Source organism: Panthera uncia, unplaced genomic scaffold (genome assembly GCF_023721935.1).
Source record: "Panthera uncia isolate 11264 unplaced genomic scaffold, Puncia_PCG_1.0 HiC_scaffold_1953, whole genome shotgun sequence".
Classification (NCBI taxonomy): Eukaryota; Metazoa; Chordata; class Mammalia; order Carnivora; family Felidae; genus Panthera; species Panthera uncia.
The window spans coordinates 1-22,423 of record NW_026058639.1 but is presented as its reverse complement, the minus strand read 5'-3'; the positions used below and the strand labels follow the sequence as shown (position 1 = coordinate 22,423).

Sequence of the window (22,423 nt, the reverse complement as noted above, 5' to 3'; positions counted from 1 at the left end):
CCATTCAGGGTATGGGGTCGTGGCCGGGTGGTCAGGGGTCTGGTCAGTCTCGTGCCCCCGTGCAGGTCCCCCAGGGCCCGGCTGGTTCTCAGCCACCCTTCCACTCACCCCTGGCCTGGGCACCAGCTTCCTGGGCTGATCCTCGTGGCCCTCAGCTCATTCTCATCTGCCCTCCTCCTGCCCTCCTCCCCCAGCAGGGCTGGGTCCCCATCGCCTCCATGCCTTCATCTGGCAGCCTGAGCCCTGGGTCTGCACGTGGTGCCTAGAGGCTGGAGGGCGAGGGAGGAATGAGCGATTTGGGCCAGAAGCAGCCTCCCACTCAGGCTAGTGCATTGTGGAGGCAGGACCCCGCCTGTCAGCTCCAGGCTGTTCAGAGGCGGAAGCAGAGGCTGCTGGCAGGTCTGAGGAGGACCCCCCCAAAGGGCTTCCCGCAGGACTGAGCAGTAGCCCCAACCCCCTGCTCCGAACCCCCACCCCTGTCAAATCCCGGCAGAACCCCGTGCACCCATGGCCTCGCCTCCCAGGCTGGGTCATTTCCCCCTACCACACCCGGGAACCCAACCTGTAAACCCTGAACCCTCCCATTCAGCTCTGGTCCTGGGAAGCAGGGCAGGGCTGACAGGGAGGCGGCTTCCACCTCTTCTGTTTGGTTTCCAAGGGGACAGACAGTGTGTTGGTCCCGAAGGGGAAGATGAGGGTGGGAGCCCGGGGACTGGTTTTACCCTGGGTGCCACGGCGGGAGTGGGTGCCAGAGAGCCTGAGGGGCCTAGGGGCGAGGAGAGACAACAAGATGGGACCCAGACAGACCGTGCAGACTGGCCGTGTGAGCCCTCCCTGCTCCCCTCCTTCATTTTTTGATGATACACCGTCTTCTTCCCCCGACGCACGTGCTCTGAGCATCTCTGCTGCCCAAAGAACCCTCACGACTTCGGCACCCAGCGTGGTGGCCGCTGGCCCCTGAAGGCCTTCCCTTGCTGCCTTGGTGAAGCGCGGGGTCCACACCCTCAGGCCGTAAGCAGGCGCCTCCAGGGTCCTGCTTCTAGTTTGAGCGGGCACCTTCGCCGTGTTGACCAGGCCTGCCTGCACGTTCCTTGACACACTCACGCCCAGGTGACTGGTGGGCTTTTCTGTTTCCACTTCGTGGTCCACTTGCTTGGAATTTCCATCGATCCTGCTGAAACCAACGTACGGCTCAAGAAATACTTGGAGCCCATACCCACTTTTGACCCATCAAAACACACGCGTGTCATCGAGAACAAATATTGCCACCTGTGTGAGGTCGCCGTGTAAGTGCCCAGGGTGTGGGAGCAGGCAGCCCCGAGGGCACGGCCCCTGCCGTGTGGACCCATCCCCTCTCCGTGCTGTGCACAGGCAGGTCTCCTGCCCCGGCCTTTCTGTTTTCACGCAGCTGACCGGTGCTGCTTTCCTTGAATGACCAGCAGTGGCCCTGAGACATGCAGGACCCCTCACCCATCTAAGGGCTCAGATGAGTCCCAGCCCCCCCACCGGAACCCCACCTGGGCTAGTCAGAGCCCTGAGGGCTCAGCAGGCAGCCTGGGAGGGAGGCCTGTGGCTCAGGATGGGAGCTGGTGGCACAGTGTGGCAGGCGTGGCTGAGGGAAGATAACCCGCCTGGGGCCTGGTCTTCCCTGCCACCTGTCTCTCCTTTCTGACCCTGTCTTCCTCCCGCACATGCTGCTAACGGGCTGCTCATGTGAATTCTTCCTTCTAGGAGCCAGAAGGCTAAACACTGTGGGGCCTGCAACAAGTGTGTCTCTGACTTTGACCACCATTGCAAATGGCTTAACAACTGTGTAGGGGGCAGGAATTACAGGTGAGGGGCTGGAGGGGGAGGTCCGGGAGGGAGGGGCAGAGTCCTGGGGGAGGGAGAGGGAGACCAAGCAGGGAAGAGGGAAAAGGGCATTGCAGGGGCCGGGGGTGGGGAAGGGAGGAGGGACCTCGAAGTGGGGAGGGGTGAGGTCCTGGTGGAGAGAGAGGAGGTCCTTGGCAGGGGGGAGGGGTGGGGTGCTAGGGAAGGAGAAGGTGAGAGGACTGGGGGAGGGAGGGGGATTGGTCAGGGGGAGGGGTGAGGGGGCCTGGAGAGAGGGGTCCTGCAGGCTGGGGGCCTCATGGGTAAGAGGGTGGGGGCCACAGGCAGTGGGGGGAGTCACGTGCTGTCCCCAGCACAGCGGTCCTTAACGTCTTTCTGTTCTCCTTGTCTGGCTCTGAAATGTGTTGGCCTGGAGCCCCTTCCGAATGTGGAGGCCCAGCCCCATCCAGAGGGGCTCAGGCTGAGCTGACTTGTCCTTGACCTGCTCGCTGGCCTGGACCCGGGCGCTTTCTCCTGGGAGGCCATCAGAGCACAGAGGATGTGGGTCGAGGCTGCACTGGGAGCAGGTGTTCAGTCCTGCACGGGCTTTGCCAGGACCCCATGTGCTAGGGCCCAGGCTGTGAGTGGCCAAGAAAGTCGCAGGGGCTCCCCCAGCTAGTTCAGAGTGGCCTTCGCCGGCTCATGGCGCTGCAAGGGGTTCCACTGCTCACCCACCACTCATAGCAGGTGTGCTCCGTGCAGCCTGGTCATGGAGCGTCATGGTCTGTGCTCTGTGCAGCCCAGTCCAGGAGCGTTGTGGTCTGTGCTCTGGGCAGCCTGGTTTAGGAGGGTTGTGCTCCATGCAGCCTGGTCCAGGAGGGTTATGCTCCGGGCAGCCCGGTCCAGGAGGGTTGTGGTCTGTGCTCTGGGAAGCCTGGTCTAGGGGCGTCGTGGTCTGTGCTCCGGGCAGCCCGGTCCAGGAGCGTCGTGGTCTGTGCTCCGGGCAGCCTGGTTCAGGAGGGCCATGCTCCGTGCAGCCCAGTCAAGAAATGCTCCACTTGTTCAGGCTTCAAAAGCGTTGCTGCTTTGAGCAGAAGGAAATGCAAAGCCGTCATCATTAGAAAAGTCAAATGAGAATTTGACAAATTTCGCCCTCTCCACTACAGAGGAGGAGCCCCAGGCCAGCTGGAGTCGGGTGGGGGGGGCTGCCTCCTCACGGTAGCAGGGCTCTCTTCTCTCCCCCAGATGCTCCTCTTAAGGTCTTGGTGCCACAGGCTGGTCGCCTTGAGGTCTGGTCGGCTGTCTGGGTGGGCGAGGGTGTGTGGCCCTGCCACTGAGGAGGACCAAGCTGACCGGGCCCCACAGGGCACACAGGGTGGAGTTCCGAGGTCCTGACAGTGGCCTCCGGGCACAAAAGGCTGCAGAAGTTCCTGGTGGGGACGGCTGGGCCCCAGGAGCCCTCCTATCCACTGGGCAGTGGCAGCAGCAAGGAGTGTGTGCAGAAGTGAGGGAGGGCACCATGTGCGCGGGGGTCTTGGTGAGGGCATGGCCACCCCTGTCCACGTGGAGTCCCAGACTCCCTCCTGTCCCTTCCACCGTCAGGCAGAGAAAGCAAGAGGAAATGACTACATTTACAAGACGAGTTGGCCAAAACAGTTGGCAAAGTGTGATAAGCTCCTGAGAGGACGTGCCTTCACAGGGGAAGTGCCCGGACTGGGCGCTGAGGCACCACAGATGCAGGAGTCAGAGATGACAGCGACGTTTCTGGCCCCGAACATGCAGTTGGACAGGCTTTGGCCCTCACCCTGCCGGGAGGGCCGCCTCTGGCCTGGTGCCAGCAGCACCGGATGGCCGAGGGCCTTCTGCTGCGGGGTGGGCCCGTCGGCTGGAACAGCTGCACCGCACACCACAGGCTCCCTGGGAACCAGAGCCAGGTGTGGGGCCAGGTTTGTGCCCCCTGCACCTCGGGGACACACAGGACACGTGCCCTCCAGGGTCTTTGACAAGGGGCCACAATGCAGGCTGCCCTCCACATCCACATGACCCTTTGAGGACATTCTCGTTTTAGCTCTCTGCCTAAAGATGTGTTAAAAAAACAAAAACAAACCTCAAGATGTTCTGGAAAAGAATAATGGAGTCAGATAAATTTCAGCTGGATAAAAGACACTGCTGAAGATTGAAAATGCTAAAGAAACAGTTTCCTTAAATATCACCACGGTAGAAAGCCCAAAGGAAGACCTTGCAGCAGAAGATTATTCCAAGAATTGCTGACCAGAATTTAATTTTTTGATGGTTAGATTGTTCTCTGTGTCCTGAGCACAGGCAAGAGGACAGGAGTGATTCTGGTCTAATGCCAAAGCACAAGATGTCACTTGTGCACAGAAGTGTGCACAGGCCCCGGGAGGGTGTGTGGAGATGATGCACTGTGGGCCGCGGGCTGGCCAGGCGCCTGTCCCAGCACCCCTGCTTCCCCGACCTGCTGGGCTTCCATGCTTCTGGATGAAGCACAGCACCCAGGATCCCGTGCAACATGGGGGGCAGGGGTGGTGGTCCTGATCCCGACCCGGCAGAGCCCTGGTGAGCAGTGGCGGCGTGTGGAGGAAGCTGCGGGCAGCCCGACCCGCCTGGAGCCTCCGTGTACCCACCTGGGAGCCAGGCCAGGCCCTTCTCACTGCCGCGTGGGGGTGGGAGGGGGGCACAGAAACTGGAGGTGCCCTCAGGGCATCCCCTGGGGAGCTCGGGTGCCAGGAGACAGGAAGAAGGCTGGGCCTTGGGTTCGGGGTCAGGGGCACCTTGCCCAGCCCTGAGTCTGGCTCTGCCCCCCGCAGGTACTTCTTTTGCTCTTTGGTCTCCGCCTCGGCCAGCCTGCTCTGCCTGATCAGCATCCTGCTGTACATCTTCATCCAGTACTCAGTCAACCCGGAGGTGCTGCGCACTCATCCCCTCTATGAAGGTACGGGGCGGGGGGCCCTCTCTGGCGTTGCTTTCTCTCGGGTCACTCGTGGTGGTAGCCTCTCCCTCCAGCTGTCTTTCAGGGAAAGCTCTCCTTCTGGGGGACGTCAGTCTGGCCCGCCCCTAGCTGGGTGAGCTGTGGGGCCGGGCAGGAGGGCAGCAGTCCCCCAGGGACCAGAAGGCAGGTTTGGGGCCCCGTGCCCATCACCCAGTAGTTGGTCTTGGCAGGGAGCAGGGTGGGGCGGGAGGGCAGGGCTGCCTGGGGAAGGTGCTGGGTGGTGTGTGGCTGCAGGTGTCTGCTGAGCGGCTCCAGGAACCTGGCCTTGGGAACACATGTGCCTCAAAGGTCTGTCCATCACTGCGCAACCCCGGGCCTGTGACCGTGACCTTATTTGGAGAGAGGGTCCTCCCAGATGTGATTAAGGATCCTGAGATGATCATGGGTTACCTGGCAATGTGTGGGATCCTGGATCCAGTGAAAACATCCTTATAAGAGACTGGAGGGACATGGCCACAAGCCAAGGGGTGCCTGGAGCCCCAGAAGCTGGAAGATCCAAGGACAGATCCTCCCCCATGGCCTCGGAGGGAGACGGGCCCTGCAACACCCTGACTTCGGGGCTTCATCTCTGCTGTTGAAACTGCCTGGTCTATGGCCATCAGTCACAGCAGCCCTGGACACTGACACAGGGAGAACCCCAAGCGGAGCACCTCATGTGTCTGTCCTGAGTGTTTGGGGACCTCAGCCCTCAGGGTTCAGAGCAAAGCTTCCTTTCCCGGTCCAGGCCTCTCTCCAGAGCACGTCACGGCCATGCCCTCTTCCTGGAAGGGCACCATGCCCTGTGCACCTTCATCCCAAGGCCTTCAGTGCACCTGGGCTGGATGAGCCCTGGTGGGATGGGCTATCTGACCTGCACCTGCTCCGGAGTGCATCCTGGATATTTCCATGGTAAAAGGGAACAGTGGGAGTCTCAGCGAGACCCGGCCCTGCTCAGCAGAAGAGCCGCCTGCGCTCTGCACACAACCAGCTGGAGGCCTCCGCCTGCCATCCTTCCTGACATTCCCCACACATGGCCTGAGCAGAGGGGCTGGCCGGTGACTGCCGCCTCAGAACAGTCACCGGTGGGCACTGGGGATTCCCTGCGAAGGTCCTCCCGGCCACGGGGCCTCTCATTGCCCCAACACACTCTGAAATGCGGCTCACACATGGTAAGCAGCAGCCTCAGCGCACCCGAGTTCCATAGCACGTGTCCTTACTTCCTTCCAATGTGGGCGTCGGCTGGGCCCTCGCTGCCACGCGCTGGCAGAACAGAGGGCAGCCTGGTCTCCGAAGGTGCTTCTCTCTGGGAACTTGCTCGCTCCAGAACCATCGTGGATGTGCTGCACATGAATGCCTGATGACTGAGGCAATCTCCTGGGTTTGCTGTTCCAGAAGATTCCATGGGGCTGCTTACCCGCCAGTTCCCTGGGGCACTTTGGTCTCATTGGTGGGAATTCATCAAGACATCACCGGCTAAGGGGACAAGCATGTGGCCAGCCACCCCATGGTACATCCAGCCTCATGCACACTGCGCTGCAGCCCCCAAGGCACACAGCGGGCCTGGCAGCCACTTTCCATGCCACGTAAAGGACTGGAATCAGTACCTCCCAGACTCTGTGGTGGGATGAGAGCATTTCAGCTGGATTCCATTTCCATGGGCCTGCCTGCAGATTCCTCAGTGCTTTCCTCACACCGAAGTTTGGAAGTGTCAACAGCCCTTGGGGCCCAGATGACCAAGTCCTGGAAATGTCCCAAGGCGCTGGCTACTGCCTTGCAGTTCCCTGTGAGGGCGGCTGACTGAGAACCGGGAGGGCCTGGCACAGTGGCATGGCCCTTGGGACAGGGTGGGGGTTCAGCCAGGCAGGGGGTCAGGCTCTGCAACCCGGACCCTTAGTTATCCTCTCCCAGCCTCACCTTCCAGACCTGTAAAGTGGGGCTGTGACACCCACCTCAGTCAGGGGGCTGCAAGGGCACCTGGGTGAGGTAGGGCACACACTGGGGTGGGGGAGGGGCTTCCTTGGGCTGCTCACCCTCCCCCACCTCCCAAGGAGGGGCTGGCCATGCCCCAGGTGCTGGATGCATGCATGTCTCCCTTGCCTCCGCAGGTGTCTCCAAGGACACTTGGCTGCTGTTCCTTCCTTTTTTCCCTGTAAAGACGAAGGCCCTGGTGGTCCTGGGCATTGGAGTGTTCGTCCTGCTGCTGTCTGCCCTCAGCTTCCTGCTGCCTGGATACCTGTTCATCTTCCACCTCTTCTTAAGTATGTGTCCTGACCCCCACTCCAGTCTTTGTCCCTTGCGTTCCCACATGGCCCAAGACAAGGTCTGCCGGCCCCTGCTAGAAACGAGCACATCAGACAAATGACAGGAAGAGACACCCCTAGAGGGACAGCAGGGCTCATTCTGCTCTGAGGCCTGCAGAGGACACGAGAGGGACTAGGAGTAAGTTAGATAAGGGAGCAGAACATGCGAGGCAGGAACAGGCACCATTAAAAAAAGAACAGGGGATTTAGAGAAGCACCAAGTCCTAACAATGAAAAATAGTGAGCCAGCGACAGGGTATCTGCTGACCCAGCTTGCTGCAGGGACACTGGCCGTTTCCTGGAGTCCACGCGGCACTGCGTGCAGCAGGCCCCACCACGCAGTGGCCCAGGGGAGGGCATGAATTCTCTCTGTGGCTTCTGCAAGGGAGAAGGTGGCAGCGGGGGCCCTATGTGGCTGCCAGAGCGGGTCTGGCACAGGGAGTGTCCTCAGCAGAGCCAGGGCCGGAATCAGCACCCGGAGCCAGAGGTGGGTCAGCCCAGGCCCTTATCCTAAAGCTTCCACTCACTGGCCAATGGGGACAAGGGTGAATTTGGGGACAGTGCCCCAGCTGCAGCATACAGTACAGCCAGCAGGTGGCAAGCTGGGCAGGTCCAGAAGTCCACTGCGGCCACTCAGGACAGACGGATGTGAGACTGGAGAACAGGTCCACGGGACAGATGGCCAATGGGAGATCCAGGCACAGGGACCAGAGGGCCCCAACCCAAGCAACAGGGAGGGTGGTGGTGCCACACTCACTGTGGGGGTAGGGGAGGGAGATGCACACGGAGCTTATGGCTCAAGGTGCTGTTTACAGGGTATTTGGACAGCAAAGCACAGACATCCAGAAAAAGTTGGGATATTAGCTATTGTTATAATAAACTTACCCTGCTTGAAGTAACAGAGTTATCACCTTGCAGTCTCTGTGGGTCATGGGTTCAGCATAGCTTAGCTGGGTCCACTGGCCCTGCTCGGCCACAAGGCTTCCGCCAGGTGTGAGGAAGGGCTGTGGTCTCATCCGACTGGGACCCACGTTTAGGTTCAACACCAGGGTGTTGGCAGGCCAGTTCCTGGCCTCAGTTCCCCGTGAGTTGTTGGCTGGTGCCTCCTCCCACCAGGACACTCCAGCATGAGGGGGCAGCCGGCCTTTTGTAGCCCAGTCATGGAAGTGACGCCCCTCACCTCTTGTGCAAGGCGCTGGGGCCACCCACTCTCCAAGGGATGGCGTGACACAAACACCCTGAGGTGGGGGGTAGGGGCTGCTGGGGGGCCTGTCAGAAGCTGTGGGCAGCTGGATGCCTCTTTGAAGTTTGGGGGAAGGACATCCTGACACTGCAGCACGAGTGGAGTGCAGCATTGGTGAGGGCAAGACCTCCCAGGAAGATGCACAGATGTCTGGTACCAGCAGCAGGGGTGTGGGGAAAGCCGCCTCCACACAAGCGGGGGACAGAGCATCCCAAAGACCAGGGGCCCCGGGCTGCTGTGTTGATGCCTAGTGTCGCTGGAGGGGACACGGCAGACACTCATTCAGTGCACACCGCACTCTGGCCTCCCTCCCCAGCCACATCTCCTCTCGTTACTGTCAGATGAAGGTGTTTACTCAAAACTCAGGACGAGTGTGAGCTCTGGGGAACACACAGTGTGTACTTGCCACCTGATGGTGATGGCAGCCATCCCTGCAATCCCTGCCAGAGAACTAGTGTTTTCTCGAGCATGTGGCCAGATGCAAATTATGCCCTCACACAGGTTCTGGGGGAGGTGGGAGAACCAGTAAGAGCCAGGTGTAGTTCATCAGGAAGCCAAAGCAAACACAGACAGATGCCCTCGTACAAACCACCCAGGGAAGGGAACGGGCTCCACGCGGGTGTGGGGGGCAGCCCACCTTCCGTCTGCCCTTCCAGCTGCAATTAGGCTTCTGTGGGTGGCCCTTATCCCTTTCCAGAAATAATTAGAAGCCATCTGTCCTCGTGTTTGTTGGTTTTAGGGAGAGAAGTGGGAGGATTGGTGCGTCTGCTGAAGCAGGCACAGAACCCGTTTCGTGGACGGTGCTGTCTGTTGACAGACTCGGGTCTCAGATGTCCTTTCAGTGACCTGGGGTGCTTCTGCCACAGTGCCGGAGCCAGCATCCAGGTCCACACTGGCTTTGTGGGCCTGGAAGGCTGCAGGGTAGCTGTTCCTGGGACGGGGCGCCAGCAGCCTTGGGGCTGTGACGAGCTACTGCTTGCCTCCCACAGGCCAGGTGGGCCCCGGGGTGGCCATGCAGCAGCCCCCCAGCGCCCCAGGTTAGGAGGCAGCTCCCGGCACCCTGGGGGGGAAGCCCTGGAAGACCGGGTTGTGGCCTGTGGGCCACTCTGCCCGCTTGCGTAATTGTAACTGCCTGTTTCCGCCTTTCTCCTCTCTAGTGTTCAAGAAGTTGAGCACATATGAGTATGTGACACAGAACCGCTATCAAAATATTCCAAAAGTTCCAGCAGGGAGGAAAGAGCTGTCCTTCAAAATAAGCATGCCACAGGTATCGGGTGCCCCTCTGCTTCACCATCTGCGCTATCCAGGCCTGGGGCAGCGCCCAGTGTCACCTTGCAGCTGGAACTTCTCACAGTCCTTTGCTTCTGTGTTGGCACAATTCTCTGATTCCGTGTGTGTGTGTGTGTGTGTGTGTGTGCACGTTGTGTGATGCAGTGCAGGTGTATGTGTGTATGTGTATGTGGTGTGTGTGATGCAGTGTGTGTGTGTGCGCGTGTGTTTGGTGTGAGATGCACTGCATGTTTGCACGTGTGAGTGCATGATGTGTATAATGTGATGCACGTGTGTGGTTGTGTGTGCATAGTATGTGATGCAGTGCATGTGTGTGTGGTTGTGTGTGTGTGTGTGTGTGTTTAGTGTGAGATACGGTGTGTGTGTGTGTGACCGAGTACATGTGTGTGATGCAGTGCATGTGTATGTGTGCATGTGTACATGGTGTGTGTGATGCAGTGTATGTGTGTGTGTGCAGCGCAGTACATGTGTGTTTGGTGTGTGGTGTGCATGTGTGTTATATCATTTGTACGTTCACTGTCCACAGAATCAAGCCAGCAGGGCTGACTCCTTTTAGGCCCATATATTAATGCAGCTGTTTCTCATCAAAATTAAAAACATTTGCTTTTCAAACGAGCACCATTAAGAAAATGAAAACATAAGCCAAAAGCAGAAATATTTGCAAATCATATACTTGTGCCCAGAATATATAAAGAATTCAAAATTTAATTATAAGAAAAATGACCCAGTGTTTTAACTTTTTAAATGCGCAAAAGATTTGAACCAACTGTTCACCAAGGAGGATCCACGGTGGCAGATAAGCACATCGACATCACTTACCATTAAGAAAACACAAAACCACAGTAAGATACCATTACACACCCAGTAGAATGGCTATAATCAAAAGAACCAATAATAAAAAGCGTTGGTGAAGCTGTAGATCGAAAGGCTCCTACGTTACTAGTGCAGATACCAAATTATATCACTTTGATCAGCAGTTTGGTGTTTTCTTAAAAAGTGAAATGTATAGTCAGCGTTGAAGTCAGCAATCCCACTTCCAGTTTCTTAACTATTAGAAGTGAAGACACAGGTATTCTTCATGTGACAGGGGTGCTATCCCCCAGTGAGATCCTTTCCTAGGACCCAGGGACTCTGAGGCACCATTACTCAAAATTAACTAATAACTGACTTGAATCGTGTATAAGACTAAGCCCAGTGTCAACAACTTTTTCACGTTATGAATTTTTATTGCTCACAGCAAGCAGATGACCTGAGTCCGTCTGCACGTAGGTAAGTGTGTAAGCTTACTAGAGTTGTTTTATCTGTCTGACAAATACTATATGCTCTCAATAGTCTTGCTTTAAAAAGTCTTCGTTACTCCAAGGTTATACAAATACCCACATTCTTTGCTAGTGTTTTCACCAGCTTTATTCGCTTTGCATTTTGATTTCCAAGCCGTCCTGAATTTGTGTGTTCACAGAGACAGGGGCTAAGGTGGATTTGCCCAGGACCTGGTGCCCCCGGCTCCCCCAGGAGACCCTCTTCCGGCCGTGCCTCACCCTGAATGTCCAGCAGGGGAACGCCCTTGGCATTCTTTAGTTTTCATAGTTGTTGACAATTCCTCCACGTTTTTAGTTTCCGTATAATTTTTAAAATAGTTTTCATGCAGTTCTGAGAAAGGCAGAGTTCCAAGTGGAGTTACAGGAAACATTCCTTAGAGGCGGGAGCGAGCGGAGCCGCATGGTCTCAGCTCCAAGCCCTGAAACTGCCCCAGAAGTCGGTCTCCCCTGGGGGAGCGGGCCGTAAGTGCCCCAGTTCTGTGGTGCTCTCGGAAGTTCGGCCCTCGCAGAAACGGGTGGGGGGCGACTCCCATGTTCTGGTGGAGCTGGGCAGGTCGCAGGGCTGGTGCTGGTTCTCGACCGAGGATCGGGAATCCCTCCAAAGAATCCGCTCATTCCTTTTGCATTTGTTTCCTTAGACACCCGGTAGCCATGCTTCTGGGAAAACCCGGGTCGTTTGGAGTTTCACTTGAAGCATTGCCACACTGCGGTCCTTTAGGTACAATCTGAGCACGTGCCCCTCGCCCTGTCCAGCCTGGGGGCCAGCCGCCTCTAGAAGCAACTGAGACTAACCCCGTTTTGGGGCAGTCGGTGTGGACACTGCGCAGGAACTGGGGACCTCAAGTCTCTGGCCGCCCCACGCACTGCAGTCACTGCTGGTGCTCCGAGGACTGTCTTCCAAGTTCCGTTTTAGTATTATTTTGTGAGTTATACTCACAATGCTTTGTTTTTATAAAATTGTAATCACATTGTTCAACTCTTTAGAGCCCCTTTTAAAAATTCCATATATTGTGGTGCCACTGGGTGGCTCAGGCGGTTAAGCATGGGACACTTGGTTTCTACTGAGGTCATGATCTCACGGTTTGTGGGGTTGAGCCCCACGTTGGGCTCTGTGCTGGCAGCAGTGAGCCTGCTTGGGATTCTCTCTGCCTCTCTCTCTGCCCCTTCTCCCCAAGGCCTCTCTCTGTCAAAATAAATAAATACACTTAAAAAAATTCCATACATTGTGGACATAGTTAAAAGAAAAAGAAACATAATTTTTATGAATATAAGTTACTTCATCTTTGGGAGGGACCATATTCCTCATTTCTGGAATGTTATATCTTATTTTCAATCACTATAGTGTTCCCTTCTCCAACTGGAAAGGGAGCTGCTAACCTTTGTATTGAAAGGTCGATTGTGTTGAGAGACAAGCCCTCTCAATGCGCTGGGCCATCTGTCCCAGTGGCCTCTCTTTCCTGCAGAAGTGTCCCTAGTTTGACCTGGACACTCACGTGTAACTTACATGTTAGGCAAAGCCCACTGTCAGAATGTCAGCTCCAAGAGATCAAAGAGTATCTTTAAATCACATGGCACTCTGTCAATCCCCCCAAAAGAAAAATCCACTCAGTAAGTGCCTGTGGAGTTCCATGATGTAAATCACTGGTATATTTTAGGGGAGAACTTAGTGTAGCACTCTCTAGGGTGCTTCTCTCTATTAGTAGGTATCAGACCAATTTATTGGGAGTATTTCCTCTGGACCATTAATCTGCTGCAAAAGTAGGATCACACGTGTGAAGATACTTCTTGCCTAATTCTACAGGTGTTCTGCTCAGCTAATGTCCATCAAGTGGCTTGTATTAATTTTTTATTGCTATCTGGCAAATTCCCACAAATGTAGTGGCTTGAACTAAGACTCGTCTGAAAGCGCTTGTGGGTCATGTGCCTGGCAAGCTCAGCTGGGTCCCTGATTGGTGCCTCCCAAGGCAACAGTCACGGCTCACCAGGTCAGCCCTCCCTTCTGGAGGTTATGGGGAAGAGTCTGCTTCGGGGCAGATAGAGAATGCCAGTGCAGCTGTTGCTTTCCCACTCTTGCTATGTGGCCCTTCCATCTCTAAGTTGGTAATGGTGGGTCTAGTCTCTTCATATTTTAGATCTCTCGGACTTCCTCCTTTTCCTCATTTCTCAGTTTTTAAGGATTCGTGTGATTGCATTGGACCTACTTGGGTAATCAAGGACAGTCCTCAGTTTCCTACAGTTGCTGCAAGGAATGAGCACAAAGTGACAATGCCATGGTCTCCAAGGCAGGTCACTTTGTCCATTTGTAACTGAGCCCTGCTGCACCCACAGACTCAAGAACGCAGTGGCCCAGCGTGGGGGTGCCGCAGCAGGAAGAAGCACCCCTGTGGCCTCCCACCGGCAAGCAGTCATAGACCTTTATGGATGGTGCTCCTGCGCCGTGTCCTCCGTTGTGCAGCCAACCCGAGGGCACACGGACGGCCTCCCAGGAGCTCCTGGCTCTGAGGCTCTGCAGATGAGCATGTCACGATGGCGGCCAGTGCATGGAGCTTTGCAGCCGTCAGCGGTGCTCTCTGAGCTCACTACACAAAGCAAGGCCCTTCTTTGCTCATGGAAGTCTGTCCTCCCTTTTGCCCCATCCCTGTAGAGAGCAGCACAAGGAGGCCCCGCCGCAGCTGAGGTGCCCGGGTCTGCGTTCCACCATCACCACGTGTGAGGAGAGCTCCCCGCTGCAGGTGAGAGCCGCTGGGCATGTGAAAGGTCTCAGGCTGCCCCCAGAATGAGGACAGAAAACGCTTGGGATTGCTTGTTTGACTGGTTTGAAGCATTTACTCAGTACCCAGGCATGCTACTCGTATGGGAACAAAGGTGGAGGGAGAAGAGAAGAAAAACTGACAGAAAATATCCTTAACTGTAGGGCTTATAGTGTGTGTGTGTGTGTGTGTGTGTGTGTGTCTGTGTGTGTGTGTGTGTGTGTGTGTGTGTGTGTGTGTAAGGGGGGAGAAAGAGATAAATGCAATGCAATCTGGGTGTGCGAAGACTGAAGTGGCATCCGTGTGCTTTAACGAAGGGTATTGATGTCTGTGTCCTGCTGGCTTTGAAAAGCACCAGAAAATAAAATGATGGATGGATAGTCACATGGTTAAAAAGAAATATTCACAGCAAAATTTTAATGATGATAGAACCTAGAAGTTGAGTGTTTGGGCATTCTTGTACAATCCTTTCCACTTTTCTGGGTGTTTGAAATTGTCCATTCTTAAAAAAGTGTTACGGAATAACTATAGGACACAGACGTGGAGTAAGGGGTGTGTGTGTGTGTGTCTGTTTATGTCTGCTCTTCACAGATTGAGACTGAGGCAAGAATGTCCACCTCAAACTTCTGTTTGACATTTTACTAAAGTTCCAGCCAGTGTAATACAGCAAGAAATACAAAGACATATAGATTTGAAAATGAACCTGATTTTATTTGCAGGAAACATGCTTCTAACAAATCTGCAAAAAATATAGTAGAAATAATAAGATAGCTCAGCAAGGTGGTAGAATACAAAATGAATATAATAACCCCCATTATATTTCTGTATACTAACAATGAAAAATCTCAAAATGATATTAAGAAAACCATTCCATCTGTAATAGCATTGAAAATAATAAAATAAAATAAAACAAGCACCAAATGTGTATACTTAAAGCTACAAACTATCGATGAGAGAAACTGAACACAATCCAAATAAACGGAAAGATTTAGAATATTTGTGGACTGGAACGCAAAATATTGTCATGATAGAAAACTCCCCCCAAAATTGATCTACATAATTACCATGAGCCCTATTGAGTTTCCAGCAAGCTTTTTTCTTTAAGGAAATAGCAAGCCAACCCTAAAATAGATACAGAAATCCAAAGGACGTAGAGTGACCAAAAGAATTTAGAAAAAGAAGCAGCAAATTGGAGGACTTACTCAATCTGACTTAAAAATGAACTATCAAGCTACAGTAGTCAGGACAGTGTGAGCCGTGAGGGTGGTGTGCCCAGTGAGGGTAGACATGCAGGTCAAGGGAACAGAATAGAAAGTCCAGAAATAAAACCTGATCAGTGGGTGTTAAACAGAGGTGCCAGGATAATTAAACAGGGAGAGATGAGAGTATCTTTAATAAGCTGTGCCAGAACAATTGGATGACCATATGTAAAAAAAGAGGGCGGGGAAGAGCTTAATAGCTGCTTCTCACCATACACACAAAAATAACTCAAAATCAACCACAGTTCTGAATTTAGGGGCTAACCTATAACACTTTAGGAAGAAAACAGAAGAAAACCTTTGTGATCTTGAGGTAGACAAAGTTTTCTTTAATATGGGCACCAAAACCACTATGAAGAAAGTGGAAAATTTGACTTTTTTATAAAAGAAAGCATTTCCTGTTCAGAATTCACCACTGCAAAAATAAAAATGTAAGTCACAGGTTGGAATAAATATTTGCAAACCCTGTACTTAAATCCAGAATAAATAAACAACTCTCAACACTTAATAGGGAAAAACGGCCCCATTTTTAAAATGGGGAAAAGATTCTAATAAACTTTACCAAATAGGATATATGGGTGGCAGATAATCACCTGACAAGATGTTCAACATCATTCACCACTAGGAAAGTGCAACTAAAGCCACGGTAAGACAGTTGGAACGGCTCCCTGAGAAAGGGTACCGGCACCAGGAGCGGGAGACACAGAGGAACCGGAGGCCTGTAGCTAGGTGTGCAAAGTCGTCGGGGGTTTACAGTGATACCACTGTGGAAAGTAGTTTGACAGTTTCTTAAAATCTTCAATGTATTCTTAACCTCTGACACAGAGACCCCTTCCTGGGAAGTCTCTGAGCCACACGCACCTGAAACTAATGACGGACTTGATTTCCTACGAATAGCCTCAGTACCAACAATTTCTTCTTCTTTTTCCTTTACCCCCACAGGCAGCCACAGGTGACCTGAAATCACCCTCACACAGGTAGGTTGTAAGCTTGTTGGACTTGTTCTCTCTGAATGAAAATGGCTACGCGATCTTAAGTCAAATTGCTTTGGAAAGTGACTCATCTCTGATGGGATATTTTTAAATAATGTGACAACACAGTAGGAAATAGCTCTGTTTAACGTAACAGTACCACATACAGCTACGCAGGGACCTTTTGCGCTCCACGTGCTTGGGGAAATGCAGTAATTCTCTCCCTGTGGACAACTTGCATCTGAACTAGCACACCAGCGTCAGCGCTCATTTATTCTGTGTGTCAGTCGGAGAACGTGTGGGGAGCGGGTCCCAGCCTCCTTTTTATGACCTCCGATAATACCTAGTTTCCCGTCGCTCCTGAGCCATGCCTGCTCATTCTGAGCCTGCGAGGAGTCACACAGAGGACAGCCCTGCAGGCACACACGCACCCAAAGTGCACCCCTGCAAAGTCACAGAAGCAGAAAGTGGCCCATTATGAAGGTCACAACCCAGGGTAAGCACACATTTTAAAACGTGCACTTGATCTCCACTTTGAAACTGTACCAGCGTGGAAAGTCACCTCAGAACATGGAGAATTGAGAAATATGCTCACGTTAGGGTGAGGGTCTCGGTCTGCCAGGGCTGCCCTGACAAAGGACCACAAAACAGGTGGCTTAAAAAACAGAAATGTACCGTCTCACTGCTCTGGAGGCTGGAGCCGGACTCACCTCGACATGTCCCCAGTCATAGGACCTGCACTTGGCTTCTCTCCTTGGCTCGAACCTGATGCTGTTTTCCCTTTGTCTCTTCAGTTTTCCCATTTTGCCCCTTTCTGGCAAGAATGATTGAAAATTAACGAACCAGGAGGGCCTGCCTGTCCTCTTGCACGGATTCGGTCGTCAGGCCAAGGGCCTGACTGTCTTCTGGCATGGAAGTGGTCATCCCGCTGAGGGCCTACCTGTCCTCTTGCACGGACGCGGTCGTCGGGCTAGGGCCTGTCCTCTTGCACGGACATGGTTGTCGGGCCGAGGGCTGACCTGTCCTCTTGCATGGACGCGGCCATCGGGCTAAGGGCCTGTCTTCTTGCACGGATGCGGTCATTGGGCTAAGGGCCTGTCCTCTTGTATGGACGTGGTAGTCGGGCCGAAGGCCTGTCTTCTTGCACAGACTCGGTCGTCGGGCCGAGGGCTGGCCTGTCCTCTTGCACGGACACGGTCGTTGGGCTGAGGGCCTGTCCTCTTGCACGGACGCGGTCGTCGGGCTGACCCTGGTCTCAGGTGATGACACCTTGAGCTGCTAGAGTCGCTGCATCTGAAAACCCCCCTTACAGCAATGTGAGGTCATTGGTGGACACTGTTCAATCCACTTGCACAGTTCAGTTAGCTGAGTGTCCCACGACCTACATCCCCACCATTGCTCTTGGTAATTCCTGAACATCTCTTTCCTTCCAAACCCAGGGTCTCTTCCCAAATCCCCTCCTGATCTGCAGGGGCACCCCTTCTTCCTGACACCCCCTGCTGCTCCTGCAGCTCTCCCTTTAGGTGCTCCTCCCCTGCCCTCCCGGGGTCTCCCACCATGCAGTGGACCTGAGGGGAAAGGGTGGTAAGGAGGCTGTGTGATGCTGTGGCCTGTGGTTTCCGGCAGCCGTCAGTATCCCCTCCAGGAAGCAGTGGCCGTCCTTGTTGATGAGTGTCTCCCCTTCCCCCTGCCATCCCACAGAGTGAAGTTCAACCACCTGCTGCTGGATGTGCACTCAGGTCCACCCTCCTCCACCAACACGTTCATGGAGGACTCGTGGGTGATGGTAAGTGAGGCACGGCCGTGCGTGAGTGAGCCTCAAACACGGGGGTGGGGTCCAGTGCTGAGTCTAAGCTCCCCACAAGAGCAAGGGCAGGACAGTATTTGGACCTGCTTGTCTGGCTGGTTTAAGGCATTTATGGTGTCCTCCGGGGACACTGCTTGAACAGGACAGTGGTGGGAGGGGGATAAAGGGAAACAAGGCGGGCAGCACAAACGATCTAAAACACAGGGCATGTGTGTGAGCAGAGAAACATGACGGAAAAATGGGTGCTACTGGAACGGAAGCATCACACGTGTGCTTGGGTGACATGTGTGCACTCCAGCAAGCTGGCGGGATTCTGGCCAGGAAGGGCTCAGTGACCCACTTACTGTCACGGCAGAAGGGTGCCCCTGCTCATCTCCCAGGTCAGCGGGGAGGAGGGACATATCTGGTCCACTGCGTTCATTGCAGAGCCTGGAGTCAGAGCTCCGTGTTGGAGATGCTGGAGGCCGGTCTTCAGTGGGGACTGTGTGTGACTGGCCAAGTCACAGCTTAAACCGTAGCCAACACAATTATGGCATGACCCCTCCCCGCCACTCGCTCCCATCAAGCCTTCCAACAAGTACACACTTTACATGCATGGAGACCAGGCTGATGCTCCATTCCAGGGGTCACAGTGGTGGCTGTGGCAGTGATAGCATCTATTGGCGCCCCATCCCTGCCATCCCTTCTTGGGTGGTGGTGGCCACACAGCTTCTGAGTGACATGAAGGACACATCTCAAGAAGCAAAGATGTGATGACCATGTGGGTGTTGACCATGTATGACCGTGAGGGCCATGTACCCCCGCTGGTTATAACGTGTGTCCAGGTGAACATGTGGAAGCCCTCTCTCTGGTGTGTGGCTCTGGAGCTCGCCTCTAGAATGTGTAGTAGAGCAGTCTCAGGGCCACCTTATTCCCATCCTGTCTCAGGAATCCAAGGAAGCTGTGACCGTTCATTGTCACTCTGCTGGACACTTGTCATCCATCATCACATTTAATCCCTCTGTGGATTATCTGAGATAGATCATCATCCCACTTTGATGGCTGGGCTCGCCTCTTGGTGTGCGTGGAGCTTTAGGATCCCACCGGCTTAAACCCTCCCCACCCCACACCCCTGAGGATACATTTTCTTCTGTTTTCAAAACTGTATATGCCAGATATGGTCATATGGCTTTCTAGTGCCACAGTAGTAATAGCATGGGGTCTGGAGCTTTTAAACATTTGTATATTCATTCTAAATCTTCCAGTGTTGAAAAATGCATTTCTCACTTAAGAAAGGTAGTTACCTTTCCAGCCAATTTACACAAATTACCAACACTGTCGAATTCTACTGAATTTTTAAAAAATAATGACACAAACCCTCTCAGAATATAGAAGAAGGGAGACCTGTTCTGTGAGGCCAGTTCCAACCTGATACCAAAGCCAGACAATGTCATCCCAAAAGAATATCACGAGGCAAAATCCTTCAAGAAAACACAGACAGACACCATTGATTAAGTGTTAGCAAACCGAATCTAGCAGCATACAGGATTAAGTACTATGGCTATGTGAAAATTATTTGACATTATACAAAATACCAACAATAAATGACAATAATATGGCGATGTCAATTCAGAAAGGGAGTTGCCAATAAGAAACTCTTACGTGTGACAAAAAAATATTCTCAACAAATTAGGAATGAAATGAAAAGATCTTCATTCTGACCTATGCAATACACCTATTAAATACAACTAACATACTTCCTGGTGAAAGACTGAGTACATCCCTCTTAAAACCGGGATCAAGGCAAGGATGTACTGAAGTTCCAGTTGGTGCAATAAGACAAGAAAAAGGAATAAAGAATAGAAAGTGAAACTGTGTTGATCACAGACAACATGATTCTAAAATACAAACAAAACAAAAAACAAAACTACTAGTAATGAAATAGCTTTGCAAGAGGCAGGTAAAGTGCTCTCCAGTAAGCTCTGGGACATTTATCTTCAGTGTTATCCAGAGCACACCTGAAATCAAATACAGTCCCTACCTGGCGTCAGGAACCTCTGCGTGCCTCCAGCTAGCTCCACAGCAAATTGCCACCACGTGGTCAAAGTAAAAATTTCTCCATTGCCTTGGCTGACCTAGAAATGTTTTATGTAATTTGCCATTATCTGGAATGGAAACAGTTGTTAAAAAACAAATCTTTTGACTTTGTATTGTTAAAAAAAAATAGCAAGTCCAATCATATTTCTGTATTTGGCAAAAATGCCACTGAAAATAATATTAGTTATTTTATTAACAATAGCATTAACAATAATGAATTTAACAAAACTGTAGTAAAGTCTATACATTGAAAGTTATAAGTCATTGCTGAGAGAAACTGAAGACATTTAAAATAATGGAAAGATATACAACGTTCATGGATATGAACACTCAATATTGTTAAGATAGCATTTCCCCCAAAACTGATCTATGGACATAGTACAATCCCTATTGAATTCCTAGGAGGTTCTGTTTTTTTGTGTGTTGTTGTTGTTGTTGTTGTTTAACCAACAAGCTGATCATAAAATGTACATGGAAATTCAGAGTACCTAGAGTAGCCAGAACAATTTTGAAAAGAGAACAAAATTGGAAGAATTATACAATCTGACTTCAAAATTTACTAAAAAGCTATAGTAATCAGGTTAGTGTAGTCAATGGAATAGAATAAAAATTCTAGAAGTAAGCCTTCACATTTATGGCCAAGGCAATCCTTTGGGGAGAAGTGAAAATTTCAACAAATGGTCCTGGAACAACCAGATATCCATTGTGAAATAAAAATAACACCGTACTGGGAATGCAAGCTGGTGCAGCCACTCGGGAAAATAGTATGGAGCTTCCTCAAAAAGCTAAAAATAGAACTACCCTATGACCCAGCAATTGCACTACTAGGTATTTATCCAGGGGATACAGGTGTGCTGCTTCAAAGGGACACATCCACCCCAATGTTTATAGCAGCACTATCAACAATAGCCAAAGTATGGAAAGAGCCCAAATGTCCATCAATGGATGAATGGATAAAGAAAATGTGGTATATACAATGGAGTATTACTTGGCAATCAAAAAGAATGAAATCTTGCCATTTGCAACTACGTGGATGGAACTGGAGGGTATTATGCTAAGTGAAATAGTCAGTCAGAGAAAGACAAAAATCATAGGACTTCACTCATATGAGGACTTTAAGACACAAAACAGATGAACACAAAGGAAGGGAAGCAAAAATAATATAAAAACAGGGAGGGGGACAAAACAGAAGAGACTCATAAATATGGAGAACAAACAGAGGGTTATGGAAGGGGTTGTGGGAGGGGGGATGGGCTAAATGGGTAAGAGGCACTAAGGAATCTACTCCTGAAATCATTGTTGCACTATATGCTAATTTGGATGTATATTTTAAAAAAATAAAAAAACTAAAAAAAAAAAAATACCGTACTTAGGTATTGACTGCCCTGAGACCCAGGTGCTGTCAAGGTCAGATTCTCCTGGGGTGTCTCCCCTCAGCCCTCCGAGTCCTCAGGCGGCCCCTCTTCTGTGCGCCTCAGTCTTGACAGCTGCCCGCATGCAGACCTGCCACAGAGGTCAGGGCCCGCCGGTGGCCGTGTGTGACACATACCGGTCCTGAGCGGGCCCCTTGGCCAGTGTGGGCACTGGCTGTGGAGTGCGCTCCCTCACAGCTGACCCTGGGACCCTGAGGATATTTGCTCCAAATCGGGTAATAAAGAATGTGGGTTTTGTTTAACAATAAGCTCGACATTGACCACTCCATCTTGTTTCCTGTCGTGAACAATCATTTCTTCTCTCACAGGAAATAGACAACAGCCTGACTTTATCTGCCCTCGGGTGAGTCTCTGAGCCTCCTGCAGGTGCTTCCCGTGTCTCAAAGCCTTCACCATGATTCCCGAGGAACACAGTCTTTTGTGGGAAACCTTGGGGTACTGTGATGACGTGATTGAAGACAAACCAGTTTCCCTTGACGTCACAGATGCGGACTGCCCCCCGAAGGGCTCGCCATACTCCGCTCACTGGAGCTTGCGATGAGACCTCTCTAGGTTCTTCACAAGTAACATGTGAGCTAGTGCACAGGTGTAAGCGATGCCCGTCTACTTTCTGTCTGTGAGCATGTGCCGCTTGCAGAGGACACCGCGGTCCATGACCGTGTGCAGCAGTGGCAGGGCTCACCGTGTGCCAGGTGGGTGACCGCACCTCGCAGGCCCCTGGGGAGCACACGGCCTCTGCCCCTCCTGTGCCACAGAGACAGAGAGTAGCCCCTTTCACATCATGGCCCAGCTTCAAGCACACATTTTAGAGAATAAATCAGGTGTAGCGAAACACGGTGACTACCGTCCCCTTGACAAGACGTCATCTTCTCCTGGAGTATGAGTAACAGGAGGCTTCACAGCACCCGTGTCAGCGAGGTCTGTGCTGTCTCCCCTACATTTCCCTGAGCACACGGTGAGCACAGACTCCCTCTGTTCCTGGAAGGATGGTTCTGGGGAATATTTCGCAGTTGTAAGTGTCTGAATATTGTATCCTGACTTCACAACCTCAGTAACTTTGTACCAAGTGCCCTTTAATGCATTTGAAGTAAAATTAAAAAGGGCAAGTTATTTACTTGAATGTCACCCACCACACACACACACACACACACACACACACACACCTCCTGCTCTGGCC

General features: G+C 52.4%; 1 protein-coding gene across 1 annotated transcript; it reads left to right on the top strand.

The window, feature by feature from the left end:
• Positions 1-1,110: 1,110 nt before the first annotated feature.
• On the top strand, positions 1,111-22,416 carry LOC125917518 (palmitoyltransferase ZDHHC11-like; the record flags this gene model as incomplete). Its single annotated transcript, XM_049623703.1, has 10 exons — positions 1,111-1,286; positions 1,732-1,833; positions 4,638-4,762; positions 6,904-7,056; positions 9,499-9,608; positions 10,869-10,900; positions 13,595-13,682; positions 15,902-15,936; positions 17,632-17,716; positions 21,555-22,416. Coding segments are annotated over 10 exons (945 nt in total), but the record flags the coding sequence as incomplete, so codon positions are not given.
• Between the last annotated feature and the right edge of the window lie 7 nt (positions 22,417-22,423).